We start from the raw sequence: 17,616 nt of genomic DNA, 5'->3' as shown, positions 1-17,616 counted from the left end.
TTAATCAAACTAACAAAAATTAAATTCAAAGAAAAAATATTAAAAGCAGCAAGGGAAAAACAACAACAGAAAAACATACAAAGGAATCCCCATAAGATTATCAGCTGATTTTTCAGCAGAAACTCTGCAGGCCAGAGGGAGTGGCAGGATATACTTAAAGTGATGAAAGAGAAGAACCTACAACCAAGATTACTCTACTCAGCAAGGATCTCATTCAGATTCAATGGAGAAATCAAAAGCTTTTCAGACAAGCAAAAGCTAAGAGAATTCAGCACCACCAAATCAGCTCTACAACAAATGCTAAAGGAACTTCTCTAGGCAGGAAACACAAGAGAAGAAAAAGACCCACAAAAACAAACCCAGAACAATTAAGAAAATGGTAATAGGAACATACATATTGATAATAACCTTGAATGTAAATGGATTAAATGTCCCAACCAAAAGACACAGACTGGCTGAATGGATACAAAAACAAGACCCATATATATGCTGTCTACAAGAGACCCACTTCAGACCTAAGGACACATACAGACTGAAAGTGAAGGGATGGAAAAAGATATTCCATGCAAATGGAAATCAAAAGAAAGCTGGAGTAGCAATATTTGTATCAGATAAAAAAGACTTTAAAATAAAGACTGTTACAAGAGATAAGGAAGGACACTACATAATGATCAAGGGATCAATCCAAGAAGAAGATATAACAATTATAAATGTTTATGCACCCAACATAGGAATACCTCAATACATAAGGCAAATGCTAACAACCATGAAAGGGGAAATCGACAGTAACATAATAATAGCAGGGGACTTTAACACCCCACTTACACCAATGGATCATCCAAAATGAAAATAAATAAGGAAACACAAGCTTTAAATGACACAATAGACCGGATAGATTTAATTGATATTTATAGAACATTCCACCCAAAAGTGGCAGAATACACTTTCTCCTCAAGTGTATGCGGAACATTCTCCAGTATAGATCACATCTTGGGTCACAAATCAAAGCCTTGGAAAATTTAAGAAAATTGAAATCGTATGAAGCATCTTTTCTGACCACAACGTTAATGAGATTGGAAATCAATTACAGGAAAAAAACTGTAAAAGCCACACAAACATGGAGGCTAAACAGCGCACTACTAAATAAGCAAGAGATCACTGAAGAAATCAAAGAAGAAATTAAAAAATACATAGAAACAAATGACAACACAATGACCCAAAACCTATGGGATGCAGCAAAAGCAGTTCTAAGCAGTTTGAGATTTCATCCATTCTGTAGCCCATGGATCAAGGAGTAATTTTGACTTTCAAGTATTATTATTTAGGAAATACATTTCGTAAAGCTATAGCTGCCATAGATAGTGATTCCTTTGATGGATCTGGGCAAAGTTAATTGAAAAACTTCTGGAAAGGACTCACCATTCTAGATGCCCTTCAGACTATTCATGATTCATAGGAAGAGGTCAAAATATCAACATTAACAGGAGTTTGGAAGAAGCTGATTCCAAACCTTATGGGCGACTATGAGGGGCCCAACCCTTTAGTGGAAGAAGTAACTGCAGATGTGGTGGAAACAGCAAGAGAACTGGAATTAGAAGTGGAGACTGAAGATGCGATTGAATTGCTGTAACCTCATGATAAAACTTTAACAGATGAGGAGTTGCTTCTTAGGAATGAGCAAAGACAGCGGTTTCTTGAGATGGAATCTACTGGTGAAGGTGCTGTGAACACTGTTGAAGTGACAACAAAGGATTTAGAATATTACATAAATTTAATTGATAAAGCCACAGCAGAGTTTGAGAGCACTGATTCCAATTCTTCTTTCTACCCATTCGTAGAAAGAAGTTCTACGGTGGGTAAAATGCTATCAGATGGCATCATGTGCTACAGAGAAATCATTTGTGAAAGGAAGAGTCAATTGATGTGGCAAACTCCACTGCTGTCTTATCTTAAGGAATTGTCACAGCTGCCCCACAACAGCAGCTACCACCTTGATCAGTCAGCAGCCATCAACATGGAGGAAGGCCCTCCACCAGCAAAAAGATTATGCCTCACTGAAGGCTCAGATGATGGCTAGCAGTAAAGTAATTTTAGATTCAGGTATATACATTGTTTTTTGGACAAAATGCTATTGCACACTAAATAGACTACAGTGTATCATAAACATAACTTTTATGTGTACAGGGAAACCAAGAACTTGGTGTGATACTTTTGATAGTCACTCTGTCGTGGTGGTCTGGAACCAAACCTGCGATGTTTCCGAGGTATGCCTGTGTAAAAGAACTGTTTCCAGACATCAGGCAACAGGCTGCTCTAGACTGATCTACGGATGGGTCAGGTGGATGGAAAATAAAAAGCAACTGAAGAAAATGGATGGTGTGTCTGATGCAAGGAAGGGACATTGAAAGTGAAATTATGTAAAAAGCAAATAAAGTTCCTTATCAATATAGATAAAGATGCTGACTCTGAAAAAATGGAAGCTGATGGCAGGTATCCTCTGAAAATGCTCAGCATTAGTGAGTACTACACAAGCTAATTAAAATGGCAAGAAAAATAAAAAAACATATAACAAGAACAGCAAATATTCTGATGTGAGAAGTGATCCAGTTTTTGACTCGGAGGAGCACCTTGAAGGCACGGTTTCTCTGGGCCTCTTGCAGGTCTTGCTTTTGCTTTGCAACATGTGACCGCACCTTGGCCAGGTAGCGCACGTGACCTTCTCCGTGGGGGTCGCCCCCGCCCTGCTGGAGCCGCTGTGCATCAAAGAAGAGGTCGTTGCTGAGGTAGGTGCCCTGGTGCTCCCTCTCCAGCCCCTCGATCACGGCCATCAGCCCAGCCAGCTGCTCCCCCCGCTCGTCGCCGGACGCCCGGTTGTTGAAGGCGCAGTACCTCTGCCCGCACTCCCGGACCAGGCCCCTCAGCTTCAGGTTGTCTGTGTTGGCTACGTAGTCATGCAAGGATCCGTCCGCTAAGTCCTCCTTGTGGGTGAACAGGATGACCATGTGTCTCAGGGCTCTCGCCCCGAAGACCTCCTTCACCCTGGTCACGGCCACCACGTCCTGCTCTGTGAAGCGGCCCAGCTGGGTCACCAGCAGCAGCACGTGAGGCCCTGGGGCCGAGAGCAGGTAGCAGTCCCCGATGTTCTCGTACACCTCCTGGTCCTGGGCCCTCGCCTCAAAGATGGGGGGCGTGTCCACCACCAGGATGCTCCTCCCGTTCCACGTGCCCGTGGCCCCCTGGCACTTCCTGGTCACCGACTGGGCCTCCAGCCTGGACTCAAACACTGGCTGGCCGAGGATGCTGTTCCCGGTGGCGCTTTTCCCGCCGCCTGTTTTGCCCGCCAGGACGATCCGCAGTGAGGACGAGGCTGCAGACCGCGTGTGTTCTGTTCCGCCTAATAAAAAAAAAAAAGAGTTTTCCGTGTTTTACTAAGTCAGTGATTTAAAAAAATTTTTATTTTATCTTGGAGTTTAGTTGATTAACAATGTGTTAGCTTCAGGTGTTCAGCAAAATGATTACGTTATACATATACATGTATCTATTCTTTTTCAAACTCTTTTCTCGTTTAGGTCATTTCAGAATATTGAGCAGAGTTCCCTGTGCTATACAGTAGGTCCTTGTTGGTAAAGTTAGTGATTCTTAAGATTTTTAGGTCACGGACCTTTCATGGTATCTCATGAAAGCTATGGACCTCTCTCCCTGCCAAATAGTTATATTTAAATACATACAAATGTTTGCATACAACTTTAGGAAACTCTTGAATGGCAGGAAGCCCACACTGGGAGCCCGAACTTGCACCCATAGCCAAGAGTAAGAACTGCTACACTATGAAGGATGCTCCGAGGACTTCATCAGGACCAGGGAAAACACAGCTTTTCAGAAAGAAAAGTGGTCCCTGTGCTTTTCCAGGGATGGTGCTTAGGCCAGTTTCATGCTAAATAAATGTGAGATTAGACAGAGGGGGAGGATGAGAAGTCACAAATGAGAAACTATTATCACCTCTTCTCCACCCACCAATTCCCAGGCACACAGACTGCTAATCACATTCATCTGAACCTTGGGGGCAAAGGAAGTCTCAGATGTCAGAGCTCCAGTGACCTCCCACTGAGGATCAGCTGAAGGTCCCTGAGTGTCTGCTTTTTGGGTGGGGAGTCGGAAGTGAGCCTACAGAAGGCTTGTCGTTAAAGTCAAGGACGGAGTCTGATAGATGACCCTGGATCGGTGGCTGAAGAAGAGATGATAAGACCATTAGAAATACATGTGTTGGAAAGATCACCGATTTGGCTGATAGAATTATGGGAAATTATAACAAAACTGGTGTTGTCGAGGGTGACGCTGCATCAAGAGCTAAAATCTTCAAGGGATGAAGAGAGTGAGAATCCAAGGATTTCTGGAGTTCTTATGAGCTCAAATGAATTAAGTTCATTTTAGTCTCCTAAGATCTGTTATTGTTATTCCTTTTACTCTGTGTTGGTTCTTCCTTTTCTTAAGTATTCTGGATTTTTTTTTTTTTTTTTTGCAAACATGATTACTAAATCTCTATGGGGAAGTTTTCCTCTTTTCAGTTGAGTGCAGGCAGGGAAGGATATCATTTTCACAATTCGTTTCCAAGTCCCCTGACTTCTGACTTGAAGTTTCATTTCCTCATTTCCCATACATCACGGCACAGGGGAGAGCTTCACACTCGGGTGTGTGTGGGTGTGATGATGGTAGGGAAGATAAAGAACATGATAGCTGCCTTTTTCTTCTGCAGTTGAAAATAACTGGGTTTCTTTTCTGTCACTGTGTTTGAGGTGAGGGAGAGGAGGAGAGAAAACAGTGACTCTTCCCTGATGCCTAGAGCTCTTGAGAATTTGGAGGCTTTCTTACCTTCAGCCATAGTCCCGTATCTGCTCCTCTGAAGCCCTTCCATTCTCTTCTGGAATAAAAAAAGGAAAGGAATAAAAAGCAAGTGTCCATATATGGGACTTGGTAAGGCGTAAGAACACCTCCAATTCAGACAGCCGAGAATAATTATCCTTAGATGAGCTGTTTCCATTGCTAATTTCTAACTTATATTTTACTTTCCAATATCCATTTATAACCTTAAGCAACCCAGGTGATGCTAGGTTATATTAACTCAATGAACTCTTGCTTTTTCCTCATCCTATAGGAAAGCATGAAATGTTTGAAAACAAATCAGTTGATTATCTCCCCTCTACTTGAAAAGGCATGAAATAAAGAAAGTCTTCTCTTATTGAATGAGAAGCAGGATTTTAAAAATTGTTTTATTGTTACTATTATTATTGGAATCAAAGTAAGCAAACTTGCTAGACTAGAGAATAAAAATTGCCTTGCTGTAAATGACATTGGTTTGTTTGAAGTACTGGCCGTTTCCAGTCCCAGAAACTCTTTGTATCAGATGGATATCCCAGTAGCAAAGAGCAAAGTACAATGTACCTTCCAATGGGAGTGTGGAATTGGGGGATCCACGGCTCCTTTGAGGATGGACATGAGAGGACGAAGGGAAAGAGGGCGGAGCACGGCCACCATCCTCCCTCCCCTCTGAGCAGCTGGTGGGGAGAAGCTGGTGCCATGACTGAGGGACAGAGTCAACATTCAGGACAAATTCAAGATAAGTTCATTTCCTGCTCAGTTTTAAACCAAGTGTCTTTCCTTGTGGGTCTCCCAATAACCACTTAAAAAAAATTCCGGTAGATATAACCAGAAACTGGCAAAACTATGGGGATAAATGTTTCATTCAGATGAGGCATAATATTGTGTCATTCTTCTTGGTGCTAGAAAAGGTAAGCATGCATTAGAAAAGGCAAGCATGCAATATGCCACTATAATTAAGATGATCTCTGAGACTGTATTTTATTTATTCAGTTTTAAAGATTATGCAGTTATGAAACAAACATTTTAAGGGGAGAAATACACAGAGTAATGAAACAAATGCCCACTATTTGCAATGAACAGATCTAAGTATTTTGGCATTTTTACTGCTGCTGTTCGGTTTGATTGAAAAAGTTAAAACATTACGCATATAGTTCCATTTATTTATTTTTTGACTCCCCCCAACCCGTCTCATTCTCCCTCTTCCCTTCAGAGGCAACCAATGTTCTGAGATACACATGTATGTACAGGTAATATATAGTACTTTTTGGTATTTTAATCTTTTATGTCAGTGACATTATTTATGTAGCACTTTATCCAACTCTTTATTAACAAACATTTGGTGTGCCAAAATACGTGCTTGCTACTACAAACAGTGCTGCAGAAGAATCCCCCCACACGTCTCCTTGTGCACATGGACGATTTCTCTGGGATATATAGTTTCCACCTGACAAGATACTGCCAAATATGACTCCAAGAAGCTTGTGCTGAGTCATACTGGCAGCAGCCATGGGTGAGAAACCCCCAAATCTTCACTTACGCTTGGTGATATTAGATTTTTAATTTTTGGTCACCCTGATGGGTATATATTAGGATGTCTTTAATTGGTTTAAAGGTGCATTTTATTGATTAACATTGAATTCAAAACGGTTTTCATAGTTTATTTGCTATTCAGGTTGATTCTGTTATTTCTACCTTTTTCACATTTTTCTATTCACTCAGTAGGGAAGAATAGAAATGGCCGTCACTAGGGAAACCATCCCTTTTCACATTATTAGAATTTATTAAGGCAACTTCCTTCCTTCCTTTCCTTTTCCTTCTGCACCACTTTCCTTACCTTAAGCCCAGAGAAGAGCATTTTCCTCACCACATTCTCCCACATGCTGTCCTTGCCTCTGGTAAATAATACTCCAGCTTTTGCTAAAACTGCTCAAATTCTCTGACATCTTTTCTACTTCAGATGACAGTTTCTATATATTGGAATCAATATATCGATGTGGTAAAGACGATGACGACAGTGGTGACAATGTTGATGATGAACTTCACCATGGTAATAATCCTCTGTGCAGCCATTTGTAATTTTCAAGTTTCTTTCATGTCCATTCTTTTAATTGTTCTCCTAAATTCCCTATGATGTGATCAAGATAGGTATTAAAAGTTCTATTAAAATATTAGGAAACTGAGCCTCAACTGACCTGCCCACGATCACACAACTGCCATGGAGTTAAGACCCAAAAATGGCTCATTTTGCCTGTGTATTCTCCTAGATTTATCAGGGCGGAAAAGTGATTATAAAGTCAATGAACCTCTTGGAACACCACATACCATGCTGCCATCCATGGTCAGGACATAAACTGAGGCAGACAGGCTGGAAGCTTACCCTAAAATTAACAAAGAGAACTGTATTGCAAAATCTTGAGTGCACATTTTCAAAAAAAAAAAAAAAAAAAAAAGATTATTCAAAGATAAAATTGCAGGGGGCAGAAGTTGCTCGGAATGGAAGTATTTCAGTTTAAAGCAATCTGGTGTTTTCCCATGACTTGATGATCAGTGTGACCCAAATGGAGCTCTGTGGCTGTCATAAAAGCCAATCAAAGTTCAGGTTACATTGGCAGAGGCGCGCACGGTCCTCCTGAACCGTCTTCCGAGTGGGTCAGGCTGCCGGGGGAGACACGTCCCACCGAGGAGTAGATTGTTTTGGACAGATATTAACAAATAACAAAGTGTGCAGAGGCTAGTCAGAAAGGATATTGATGGAGATGCTAAAATGAGTCACAGAATATTAAAAGGACAGAATCAAGCCTAGGAAAAGATCGGGAAACATCCTAAACCGGAAGGAATGAGACACGTGTCAATCACGTAGTAGACAGAAGTGGGAGAATCAGGAGTGGAGGCACATTTCTTCTCCACAAGGAAAACCCTTCTAATCTTCCCCCAGGGCGGGATCAGGAATCATGAGAGAGTCGCGGGCAGTATGCGAGCAGAGATTATAAGAGTATCTGGCAGGAACAGCAGGAGGGTCTAGCTTAGGTAGGAGGTTGGACAAATGAGCCTAATGTACCTCCTGATTTTTACATTATACGAACCTGATTTTATCTTGACGGTACCTTACTTTATCAAACCCTTGGAAAGCAGGCTCTCTCACGCTGTTTTAGGAAAGATAAAAATATTTTCGGTCTGCCTTATTCATATTCTCCTTCGCCCATCTGCCCCCTCCCTCTGTTTCCTGGTATCACTTGTTTCAGAGTTTAGCATTGTGATTTCATCACGCGGCTCTCACAGCAGGTTTAGCAGACAAAGGGTTGGCTCCTGTACACACTGGAATCTGTCTGCCATAGGGTCGAGTTCGACATCGTGTCGTAGGAAAAGTGTGGGGTATTTGGGGGCGAATGGGCTGGTTTTCAGAAGACCAATAGAACAATTTCACTGAGAGGTTTCGTTTGGAGCACGTGGCTCAGTGAGGGTGGGAACATAATGATCCTGTACTTGTCCTGTGAAGCCCTAGGAATAGATTCCCGGTACCCAGGCCTCTCGGGGGCATGGTGCTTGTCAGGGATGGGGGGGTGGCTGGTACGGGGGAAGTTAAGAGCTAAAACTGAGACGTACGCCCCTCCTAGTTGGGGCACCTGGTGAGTTTCAGTTTTCTCATCTGTCAAATGGGATGAGAGTCTTAGTGAAGCTTTATGAAACCCCGTGAAGCTTATGAAAGTCAGAAGAGCTAAGCAGTAGGCAACTAGCCGGAAAAGACCTCCGCGCTGTGGAAAGCGATGGGCCGTGAACGCGGGGTGAGCGGTTCCCGAAGCCGCTTCCCTCCCACTAGGAATCCGCGGTTGCCCATAACGCTCACCATCGGCGCCCCGTTTCACTGATGGGAGAGCCCAGAAGTCTGGTAACCGGTGTCAGATCCCACGAGAAATCAGTAGCCCTAACTCAACCGCGGGCTCCAGGACCCCCCCCCCCACCCCGGGTCTCCACCCAGGACGCTGGGACCCCCGCCGGGTTCCCCTTACCAGGCGCGGCGCTGCGGCCTGGGTGCCGGCGGGTCGGCGCGAGCGCGCGGCCGAAGGTTCCAGGGCACGGCTGCAGGGCAAGAAGGAAAACGGGGCTAACGGAGTGCGCCCCCTGTCCCCGCAGCTGGGGACACCCCCTCCGGCTGGGGCGACCCTGCTGCCGCGGGAACCGGAGAGCAGGGAGCTCGGAGCGTGCTGCCGCCCTAACGGGATGCTTCCTGTCGGAGCCCGCGAGCGCCCCGCCCCCTGCCGCTTCCTCTTTAAGACGTGTGGAAAGAAGTGATGTTTGGAGCGTGAAAGAGAAGAACAGGGGCCCCAATCCCGCCTGTTTCCCCGTTGCTAAAGGCCCCTGTTGCCTCCGCGGGCGGGCGGTGCTCTCCGGCCACCATTCCCGGAAGATCAACGTTTCATCTCTCTTGTTGAGTCCCAGTACCTCTCACTCTAACGCAGACCCCGCTGATCTGAGTCTCCCTGTGAAAGCACCTACAAAGAGACCTACTGAGAAAATTAGTTATTTTCTTTGGCGCAAGAAAGAATCACTGGCTTTTCAGGAAGGAGGACTTCTCTACCTTCGTGAAAAGCTGGAGCCCAGATGTGGAACAGGTTAGAATGGAGCTTTCCTCCTTTCCAGAAACTCCCCAGGGCTGGGAGTCAGAGAGTGACTACCCTTGTCTTTTGTTTCTTGGGGTTGGGTGTCTCTTCTTGGGGCTGTGTGTGTGATATTTGAGGAGTGGTAAGCAGTTCTCTTCAGCGTATCCATGAGCTATTTCACTAGCATGTGGAAGAATAGATCTTAGGTGTTTTCAGATGTAGTAAATCAAGGGATATACACGATTTAACACTATTTCCAAAGTAAAAAGGAGTGCCTAAAATTAATGGTATAAAGAGTGAAAGGAAATATAAAATAAACAAGAATTGGGCCAAGAATGAGATTGAATGTAAGGTATAAAAATAATTAAGACACCAAATAATAATTAAAACAAAACACTACATCATTTTGGAAGACAACTACTTAAAAAAAAAAAGAGGTAAAAGACAAATTTAGAAAAAATCTCAAAATATTTTATTGCTGGAATAAACAAGCGCAAATGCAGTTGTATCAGAAAAGGCAAACATTGCCACTATCAGATGAAGGCTCCCAGAGCACCAAAAAAAAAAAAAAGACCTAACACCATACACAAAAATAAACTCAAAATGGATCACAGGCCTAAATGTAAGGCTGGACACTATAAAACTCTTAGAGGAAAACACAGGCAGACCACTCTTTGGCATAAATCGCAGCAAGATATTTTTTGACCCACCTCTTAGAGTAATGAAAATAAAAACAAAAATAAACAAATGGGGCCTAATTAAACTTAAAAGCTTTTGCCCAGCAAAGGAACCCATAAACAAAACGAAAAGACAACTCTCAGAATGGGAGAAAATATTTGCAAACGAAGCCACCGACAAGGGATTAATCTCCAAAATACACAAACAGCTCCTGCAGCTCAGTACCAAAAAAACAAACAACCCAATCAAAAAATGGGTGGAAGACCTAAGTGGACATTTCTCCAAAGAAGACATACAGATGGCTAATAAACACGTGAAAAGATGCTCAATGTCACTAATTATTAGAGAAATGCAAATCAAAACTACAATGAGGTATCACCTCACACTGGTCAGAGTGGCCATCATCAAAAAATCTACAAACAATAAATGCTGGAGAGGGTGTGGAGAAAAGGGAACCCTCTTGCACTGTTGGTGGGAATATAAATTGATACAGCCACTATGGAGAACGGTATGAAGGTTCCGCAAAAAACTAAAAATAGAACTACCATATGACCGAAGAATCCCACTACTGGGCATGTACCCGGAGAAAACCATAATTCAAAAAGATAAAATGCATGCACCCCAATATTCATTGCAGCACTATTTACAATAGCTAGGACATGGAAGCAACCTAAATGTCCATAGACAGAGGAATATGGGTAAAGAAGATGTGGTACATATATACAATGTAATATTACTCAGCCATAAAAAGGAACAAAATAGTGCCATTTGCAGAGATGTGGATAGACCTAGAGACTGTCATACAGAGTGAAGTAAGTCAGAAAGAGAAAAAAGCAAATATCGTATAATATCGCTTATATGTGGAATCTAGACAAATGGTACAGATGAACTTATTTGCAAAGCAGAAATAGAGACACAGGCGTAGAGACCAAACATATGGATACCAAGGGGGGACGAGGGTGGGTGGGATGAACTGGGAGATTGGGATTGACATATATACACTACTATGTATAAAATAGATAACTAATAAGAACCTACTGCATAACACAGGGAACTCTACTCAATGTTCTGTGGTGACCTAAATGGGAAGGAAATCTACAAAAAGAGGGGATATATGTATACGTATAACTGATTCACTTTGCTGTAGAGCAGAAAGTAACACAACACTGTAAAGCAACTACACTCCAATAAAAATTTAAAAAAATAAATTTAAAAAAAGCTTCAAAAAAAAATGAGTCTTGGGTCATAGCCTAGCTCTGGCTTCCCCAAGGACTTACAGGAATTCCTCTTCTAGGGAATTCAATCCATTGGGTATTCTCTGGAAAGAGCAGTAGCATCTGCCCAGCCAGGCAGTTGAATATTGAATATTGTACAAGACTATGTAAGAGGGTATGCATTGTTTAAATCTTCTGCTTGAAAAACTCATCATGGCCAAAAACAACTCTCGTAAGTAAGGCAAATATGAACCTCTTTAGATAAAATGCAGCAGATCCAGGCAGCAGGGCATGGAAATATGAAAGAAACTTCATCAGTACATGATCAAGGAATTTTTAAGCTTGAAGAGATAAAAGAAAAGGTGAGAGGAGATGTATGTGTTTGATATGAATATATATATATATTCACTTAGACAGTTTTTGAGAAATTTTGGTATTTTGACTCTGTATCCGGTTAAGGAAACTCTTCCTATAGGACAGTAAGGAAAAATAAGTTCCAATTCTGATTTGCCACGTTTTACCCTTAGAAAATCACTTGACTCTCAGTAGATTACTTTCCTCTTCAAATAAAAGCCTGTAAATTATTTGTCATCCACACTGTGCAGAGCTGGACCGTTTTTGACAACTTCAGTGGCCTCTGCCATATATTCCCAGATACCCTGCCACTGAAGAAAGGCAGGAGGGGCAGTGGGCCTGGCCATGAGGGCTGTCTGGTGTCCCACACCCTGGGTTTGAATCACAGCCCCACCCCCTGCCAGCCGTGTAACCCTGGGAAGCTGCTTAACCTAAGTGCTAAACCTCTTCTGCACAAATGGGATCAATAATGTAGCGCTGTCCTCATAGGGCTGTTGGGAGGATAAGATGAGACCATCTCTTCTTCCCTCCCTCTTGCCCTCCTCTTCCTCTCCTCTCTCTTAAACCTGCTGCCTAGTAAGATACCTGGTTAACCCTCCATCCTTGTTCCCTAACACCTTCTACCTGGTGAATCATGTTCCCTCTAGTATACAGTTGGATTTCCTCTACATCCCCTTCTGTGGAGATCAGAGGAGGTTTATTCATTTTACCTTGGGGACGGAGGTGCAGGTTAGTCAAAGAACTCAATATCTCACAGCAGGTCAGGGGCAGAGATCTAGGTCAAATGCCAGCCCCAGGGCTCTTGCTGTTTCATCCCAGCATTGAGAAACCTCTGGGGCTTCTCTCCGTTCAGTGTTGAGATAGCCCATCCCCCTTACTACCCGGAGCTCACACCTGGGGGCAAACACGCATTGTGAGGCGTGTTCTTACCATAGGCGTTTTCTTCATCTCTTGCTGTCTTCTGTCCTCTCATGATTAACTGAAAGAGTCCCAAACACCATTTGGAACTCTTTCAATCATTCATTCATCAAATAAGTATAACTCCCTCCAATGTGTCAGGCAAAGTCCAAAGAGCTGGTGACACCACAGTGAAAAAGTCATAGTTCCTGCCCTCTCCGAGCATCAGAATTTAGGGAAGACAGTGGAAGAGCTTGGTCTGGGGTTGGGACGATACTGTGAGAACACTTGGTGAGCTTGTGCTGTCTTTTCAGGGCCTCGAAATGCACAGAGCGGAGGGGAGATGACAACACTTATTCTATGTCAATGAGTAAGCTTCTGATGTTCATTTTCCCAGGTAATTCTATGTCAGTGACGTAGGTTGTAGAAAATAAGTTTTCCCTGGAGATTCAGCAGCTGGGGGTGGGGTGGGGGGCTTTGGAAAACCCTGAGAACAAGAAAGTTTGCTCACTGACTTAGGACCTACCTTAGGGTTGTTGGCCTGGGAAACAAGCAAGAAGAAAATTGGAATTTTGTTTTTGGAAATCGGAGGACAGACGTATTTCCCAAACTGGTCTGGAGAGCTCCTGTTCTCACAGAACCACATGACTTGGCTCGTCCTAATATGTCTACATATGGTGAGCCTGGGATGCTTCCCCCCAGCTCTTTATGTTCTTGCCTCAAACCTGAGGCTTCTCAAGGTAAAGTGATCTTACCCACTCAAACATTATTTAATACAATTAAACATTCTGTGGTCAAGTTTGCCTGATCACACGAGCGCCTGAGCACGAGAGCACAGTCTCTCCTCCGTCTACTCCAGCCTCATTTCCACCTAATCCCCTCCCCAGTCAGCCCCTCCACAAACAGCAGATTTCAGGGCCTTTGCCAACCCACCTCGTGCGTTCATTCCTAGGACCATTCATCCCACCACACATTTCTGCCTGAGTCCTGTCCTGTGCTTCAACGTCCATTTCAAATTCTACCTCTTCATGTCGCCCACCTGGTTCCTACAGGTAACTGTGTTCACCCCCTACTGGCACCAACAACGAAGCAAAAGCAAAGGGAGAGGTTGGCTGAATAACCTGTCTCTGGCCAAAGGACTCAGATGGCAGGTTTGCCTAGAACTCAAACCAAAGCTGTCGGTGTTTCTGCAGTAACTCTCCTGCCGCTGCCCCCGGTTACACCCCGCCCAAAGCTTTCTGTAAAGTTTACCCCAGGGGTAAATCACATAATGTGATTAGTTATTTTGTGTCTAGAAATCAACAAACTCCTATAATTGACACCAGAGCAGAAATGAAGAAAGAGCCGCAAGGTTCAGAGCCAAGAAGAAGAATTTAGCTAAAGCAAGATGTCCTTGTCAAAGCTGGAAATGAGGAAGTGAGTTACAGGGAATCCACAGAACTCTCGAGTAGGTGACTGGACTTTACATATAGTTTGAAATGGGGGTTAAAATCATTTAAAATAATTTTCAGGAAGGACGTGAGCTCCCACTGCAATCTGGGACGACAAATTGTTCTTAGTTATTGAACTACGTAAAACATGTAGAATCCTGTATTCGGAACACTCTGAAAATTCAAAGTTCATGTAGTTCAGTGCCTCTCAGACTTGCTGATTTTCAGAATTACTTGAGTGTTCTTTAAAAATGTCCATTCTGGGGGGACCATGCTCAGAAATTCCGATTTATGAACCTGATGTATCTGATGTAATCAGTCCACAAATCAGAGTTTGGAAACGAGCTATTTATTCAGACCCCTTCACTGTACAGATGATGAAATTGAGGTGTCCCTGCAGCTGGCGTGGGAGAGACCTGAATTAGGGAGCAGACATGTAAGGGGTCATGCAGGGAGAGGGGTTGAAGACCTAGTTCTGGACCTCTTAAATTTCTTGAGCGTCCCCTCCTGTGGACAGAGGGAGAATCTGGGGGGTGAATTCTGATGGTATCCTGACTCACCACATTGTAACTTGCTCTGAAGTTAGACTGCTTTGGGGGCCACAGAAATATCTTCTGCCTGTGCTGAAAATGCCATTTGGGCAATGTTGAATGCCTTTTAAAATGTATTTTATTCCTAGATGTGATTCCAGCACACACTTCTCTTACTGTATGGAGGGAGTGTGGAAGGAGACAGGAATGTGTGTCCTCCAGACTGGAGAAGAGGCTCATAAACCTTCTTTTGAACTTCCTCTACTGGAAACTTGTGACATCTTTACAGATCTGGACGCCCCATCTTAATGGCTCCGGCTCTTACTTACCCGCATGGTGCCTGCTGGAACCCAGGTGCTCAGACAGTAAATGCTCTCAGAGCCATGTTCCTTCTGCTTGGTCGCAGCTCCTGTCCCCTGGCGGGGCTCGCCTTTCCTGGTGACAGACTCTGACAGGTGATCTGAGAAAGCCCTGATCTCTGCTTTCCCTTCGGTTGTGAGTGCGGCAGGCTGTTTTCTCCCAGTGTGCGCAGAGGAAGTCTCAGACCTTTGAGACTCAGAGCTCTGGAAAGCGCAGAGGGAGGGTTAGGTGGTGGTGACGACTTAAAGAGACAGGAACATTCATTGTGGGCTTAAAGCATTTCTCTTACAAAACCTCCCTCCTGTTGTGACTAATGTGGTGTGTGTCTCCAGCAGGGCCCCTCGATACCAAATATCTTGTCATACCTGAGGAAGGGAAGGGTGTTGTAGGACCCTGAGGCCTGACTCTCCTTCTAGAACTGTTTAGTGATCTAGTCTTCAATGACTTTTTACCCTGTAGGCATTTTTTCCCCATATCAAATAAGTCCAGAGAGCCTCCTGCCCCAGAACAAAGAACATGGTAGCTTTTCTCAACAGCTGTCCATTGACTGGACACCCAAGTGGCCAGTGCTCCTCTGGGGTCCATTCTGTCAGAAAAATCCAGAAGCAGAGTTCTATCTGAGAAAGGAAGTCTCAGCTACTGAAGGACTTGAAGCTAGCCGGTATGTTGAGGATGGATACCTTTACACAATTCCTAAATTAGCCTTATGAGGAGGCTTAGTCTGGTCATCTGTGTTGGTATCAGCAATTCTAGTTATTCTGTCTTCTCTCAAGAGGGCCGTGAGAGTGAGGTCAGCAGAAGAGCCAATGGTGTGGTGAACAGGCTACAAAAGGACTGGCCCTAGGACTGGTCAGGGCATCAACCTAACTCAAACTTTCTGGAGTTGACTGTCCCTGTGTGTGGGAAGGAGGGCTGTCCTGAGCCCTATTCTACTGACTGGGGCCTGCTTTTTCATCTCTTTCTTTCCAGCCCATTTCTTCAGGTAGGAAAGAGACCCAACTTCCACTATTTTCCATTCTTTATTTCAGGTACAGAATCTCTCGAATGACTGACACTCCCATTGTTTCCATTCAGCATCGTCGAAGCCAGGAGTCTCTCATTCTCCCACTAGATCAGCAGGGCCAGGACTAGTGTGAGGCAAGTTTGGTGTCCAGGGCACAAAGTTGAAGGAGGCACTCACTGCCAAGGTCTCTCAAGTGCCAACCCTACAGGTGAAGGGCCCTGGGAGTGAGTACTTCCTTAGGACTGAGGTGCATATGTCTCCTCACTGGCTGCACCCTAGTCCAGGCCACATAGACCAGTCTTGACTAAGTCTTTGACACCCAACATGTACCTTTCATGAAGATGCTTTCAGTGCCTCTTTGACATCTCCTTGCCATTCAGTGTTCTCATGCACGCATGTGGTGTCTTCCTTCAACCAGTTGTGACTCTCTGCCTGAGGATTTACCTGGTTATGAGAGGATGCTTGGCTAGTGCACGGAGCAGCCTGAAGTCATCAGAGAGCTAAGGTCCCCAGGAGCAGACCTCAATCTGTGACAGTGAGAAGTTAGGGGATAAATACCCCAGCTTCTTTGCTTATTAAATTGTGCACTGCCCACCAAGTGGGATAACTCTGAGGTATATTCTGGACCAACCGCTGTGGTCCCCGGCAGGACGGAGACCCAGTTGTCTGTGGTGGGAACCCCCTCATCATTGTCTACAGTGGTAACATGCTCATGAACACAACCTGGGGCGGCTCCTTTCCCTTCCCTGTCTCACATTCCCACAGCCCTACTAGTGCTTTCTGGGATCGCCTTCCTACCCCAAAGTAACTGTCTGTCTCCATTTTCCTCTGCATTCTGATTAGATTAGCTTTTGGTTATTTGCCATTGTCTCTGGGCTTGGTCCCCTGGTATTCTCCAACTTGCCATCGGTTGTGGAAACCTATCCAAGGCCAAGGCCCTGAGACTCCTGGGTCTCAGAACCATCCAGGGCTCCTGCTTCCTCTCCTCCCTATTTCCATTCTTCCTTCTTCTCCTTTCAGACTTGCATGTTTATCATTTTCTTCTCTATCCTTATAAATCCAGTAAAAATGACACAGAAGAAAAACATCCTTCCTGAACAGACCTTCAGAACAGAATAATAAGAAGTTCAAATTTTCTGGGATCATTCTTCATCCCTGATGTCTCCCTGCCTTTTCTAGATATGGCAAGAGCTCAACTATCAGCATCCCCAGGGCTAGAAAGGAATAAGAACTATCCAAATATCATCTCAGGAGAGGAGATTATAGGGAAATATATCTTCAATCAAATATTGACTATCAGAAAGACATTGGCCCCACTATGCACCAGCATTTAGAAGGACTATTTTAGTGTCATGTAGATCCTACTTTCTTTTTGTGGAAGAGAGAGAGGTTGTGGCCACCAAGCTTTACTTGTTAGAAGTACCAGTGAAGTAGATGTCATCCAGGATTCAGTTTCATAGGACAAGCACCAGGGCAAGCTTCCTAGTTTGATAGCATAACATAAAAAGAGATGGAAGTTTATAAGCCAAATCAGAAGTAAAACGTTGTGTGTTTCATATTCCAATGTTATGTACAATGGGACACTGGAGTCCAAGATAGAAAATAAAAGTTCCAAGTGAGAGAGATGCTAATGTTAACACAAACTGAGACTTGTGCAAGAACTTAGGATGAGTT

The 17,616-nt window shown here is 43.9% G+C and overlaps 1 protein-coding gene across 6 annotated transcripts; it reads right to left on the bottom strand.

Annotated features, from left to right (window-relative positions):
* Window positions 1–2,513: 2,513 nt before the first annotated feature.
* Window positions 2,514–15,095, bottom strand: LOC132371364 (GTPase IMAP family member 5-like). Of its 6 annotated transcripts, XM_059932602.1 has the most exons (4): window positions 8,886–8,909; window positions 7,962–8,021; window positions 4,870–4,918; window positions 2,514–3,394 (listed from the first exon to the last, which is right to left on the bottom strand). In XM_059932602.1, the coding sequence occupies exons 3-4, from the start codon at window positions 4,910–4,912 to the stop codon at window positions 2,514–2,516; spliced, it is 924 nt and encodes a 307-aa protein (XP_059788585.1). In that variant the 5' UTR covers window positions 4,913–4,918; window positions 7,962–8,021; window positions 8,886–8,909. The 6 variants fall into 6 exon arrangements, with proteins under 6 accessions (XP_059788585.1, XP_059788584.1, XP_059788587.1 ...); XM_059932601.1 differs by lacking the exons at window positions 7,962–8,021; window positions 8,886–8,909 and adding an exon at window positions 14,909–15,095; XM_059932604.1 differs by lacking the exon at window positions 7,962–8,021 and having other exon boundaries at window positions 8,886–9,094.
* Window positions 15,096–17,616: the final 2,521 nt, after the last annotated feature.

This window comes from Balaenoptera ricei, chromosome 9 (genome assembly GCF_028023285.1).
Source record: "Balaenoptera ricei isolate mBalRic1 chromosome 9, mBalRic1.hap2, whole genome shotgun sequence".
NCBI lineage: Eukaryota > Metazoa > Chordata > Mammalia > Artiodactyla > Balaenopteridae > Balaenoptera > Balaenoptera ricei.
The sequence above is the reverse complement of the archived record's forward strand: the minus strand, read 5'-3'. Positions and strand labels throughout refer to the sequence as shown.

Bases quoted from the DNA above. Each gene is read 5' to 3' on its own strand.
- LOC132371364 (XM_059932598.1), bottom strand. From the start codon at position 5,598: ATGTTGACTCTGTCCCTCAGTCATGGCACCAGCTTCTCCCCACCAGCT. The intron at 4,919-5,439 runs GTACATTGTACT...TTTTTATTCCAG, and splicing joins TTCCACACTCCCATTGGAAG to AAGAGAATGGAAGGGCTTCA. The intron at 3,395-4,869 runs GTAAGAAAGCCT...TTTTTTTATTAG, and splicing joins ATACGGGACTATGGCTGAAG to GCGGAACAGAACACACGCGG.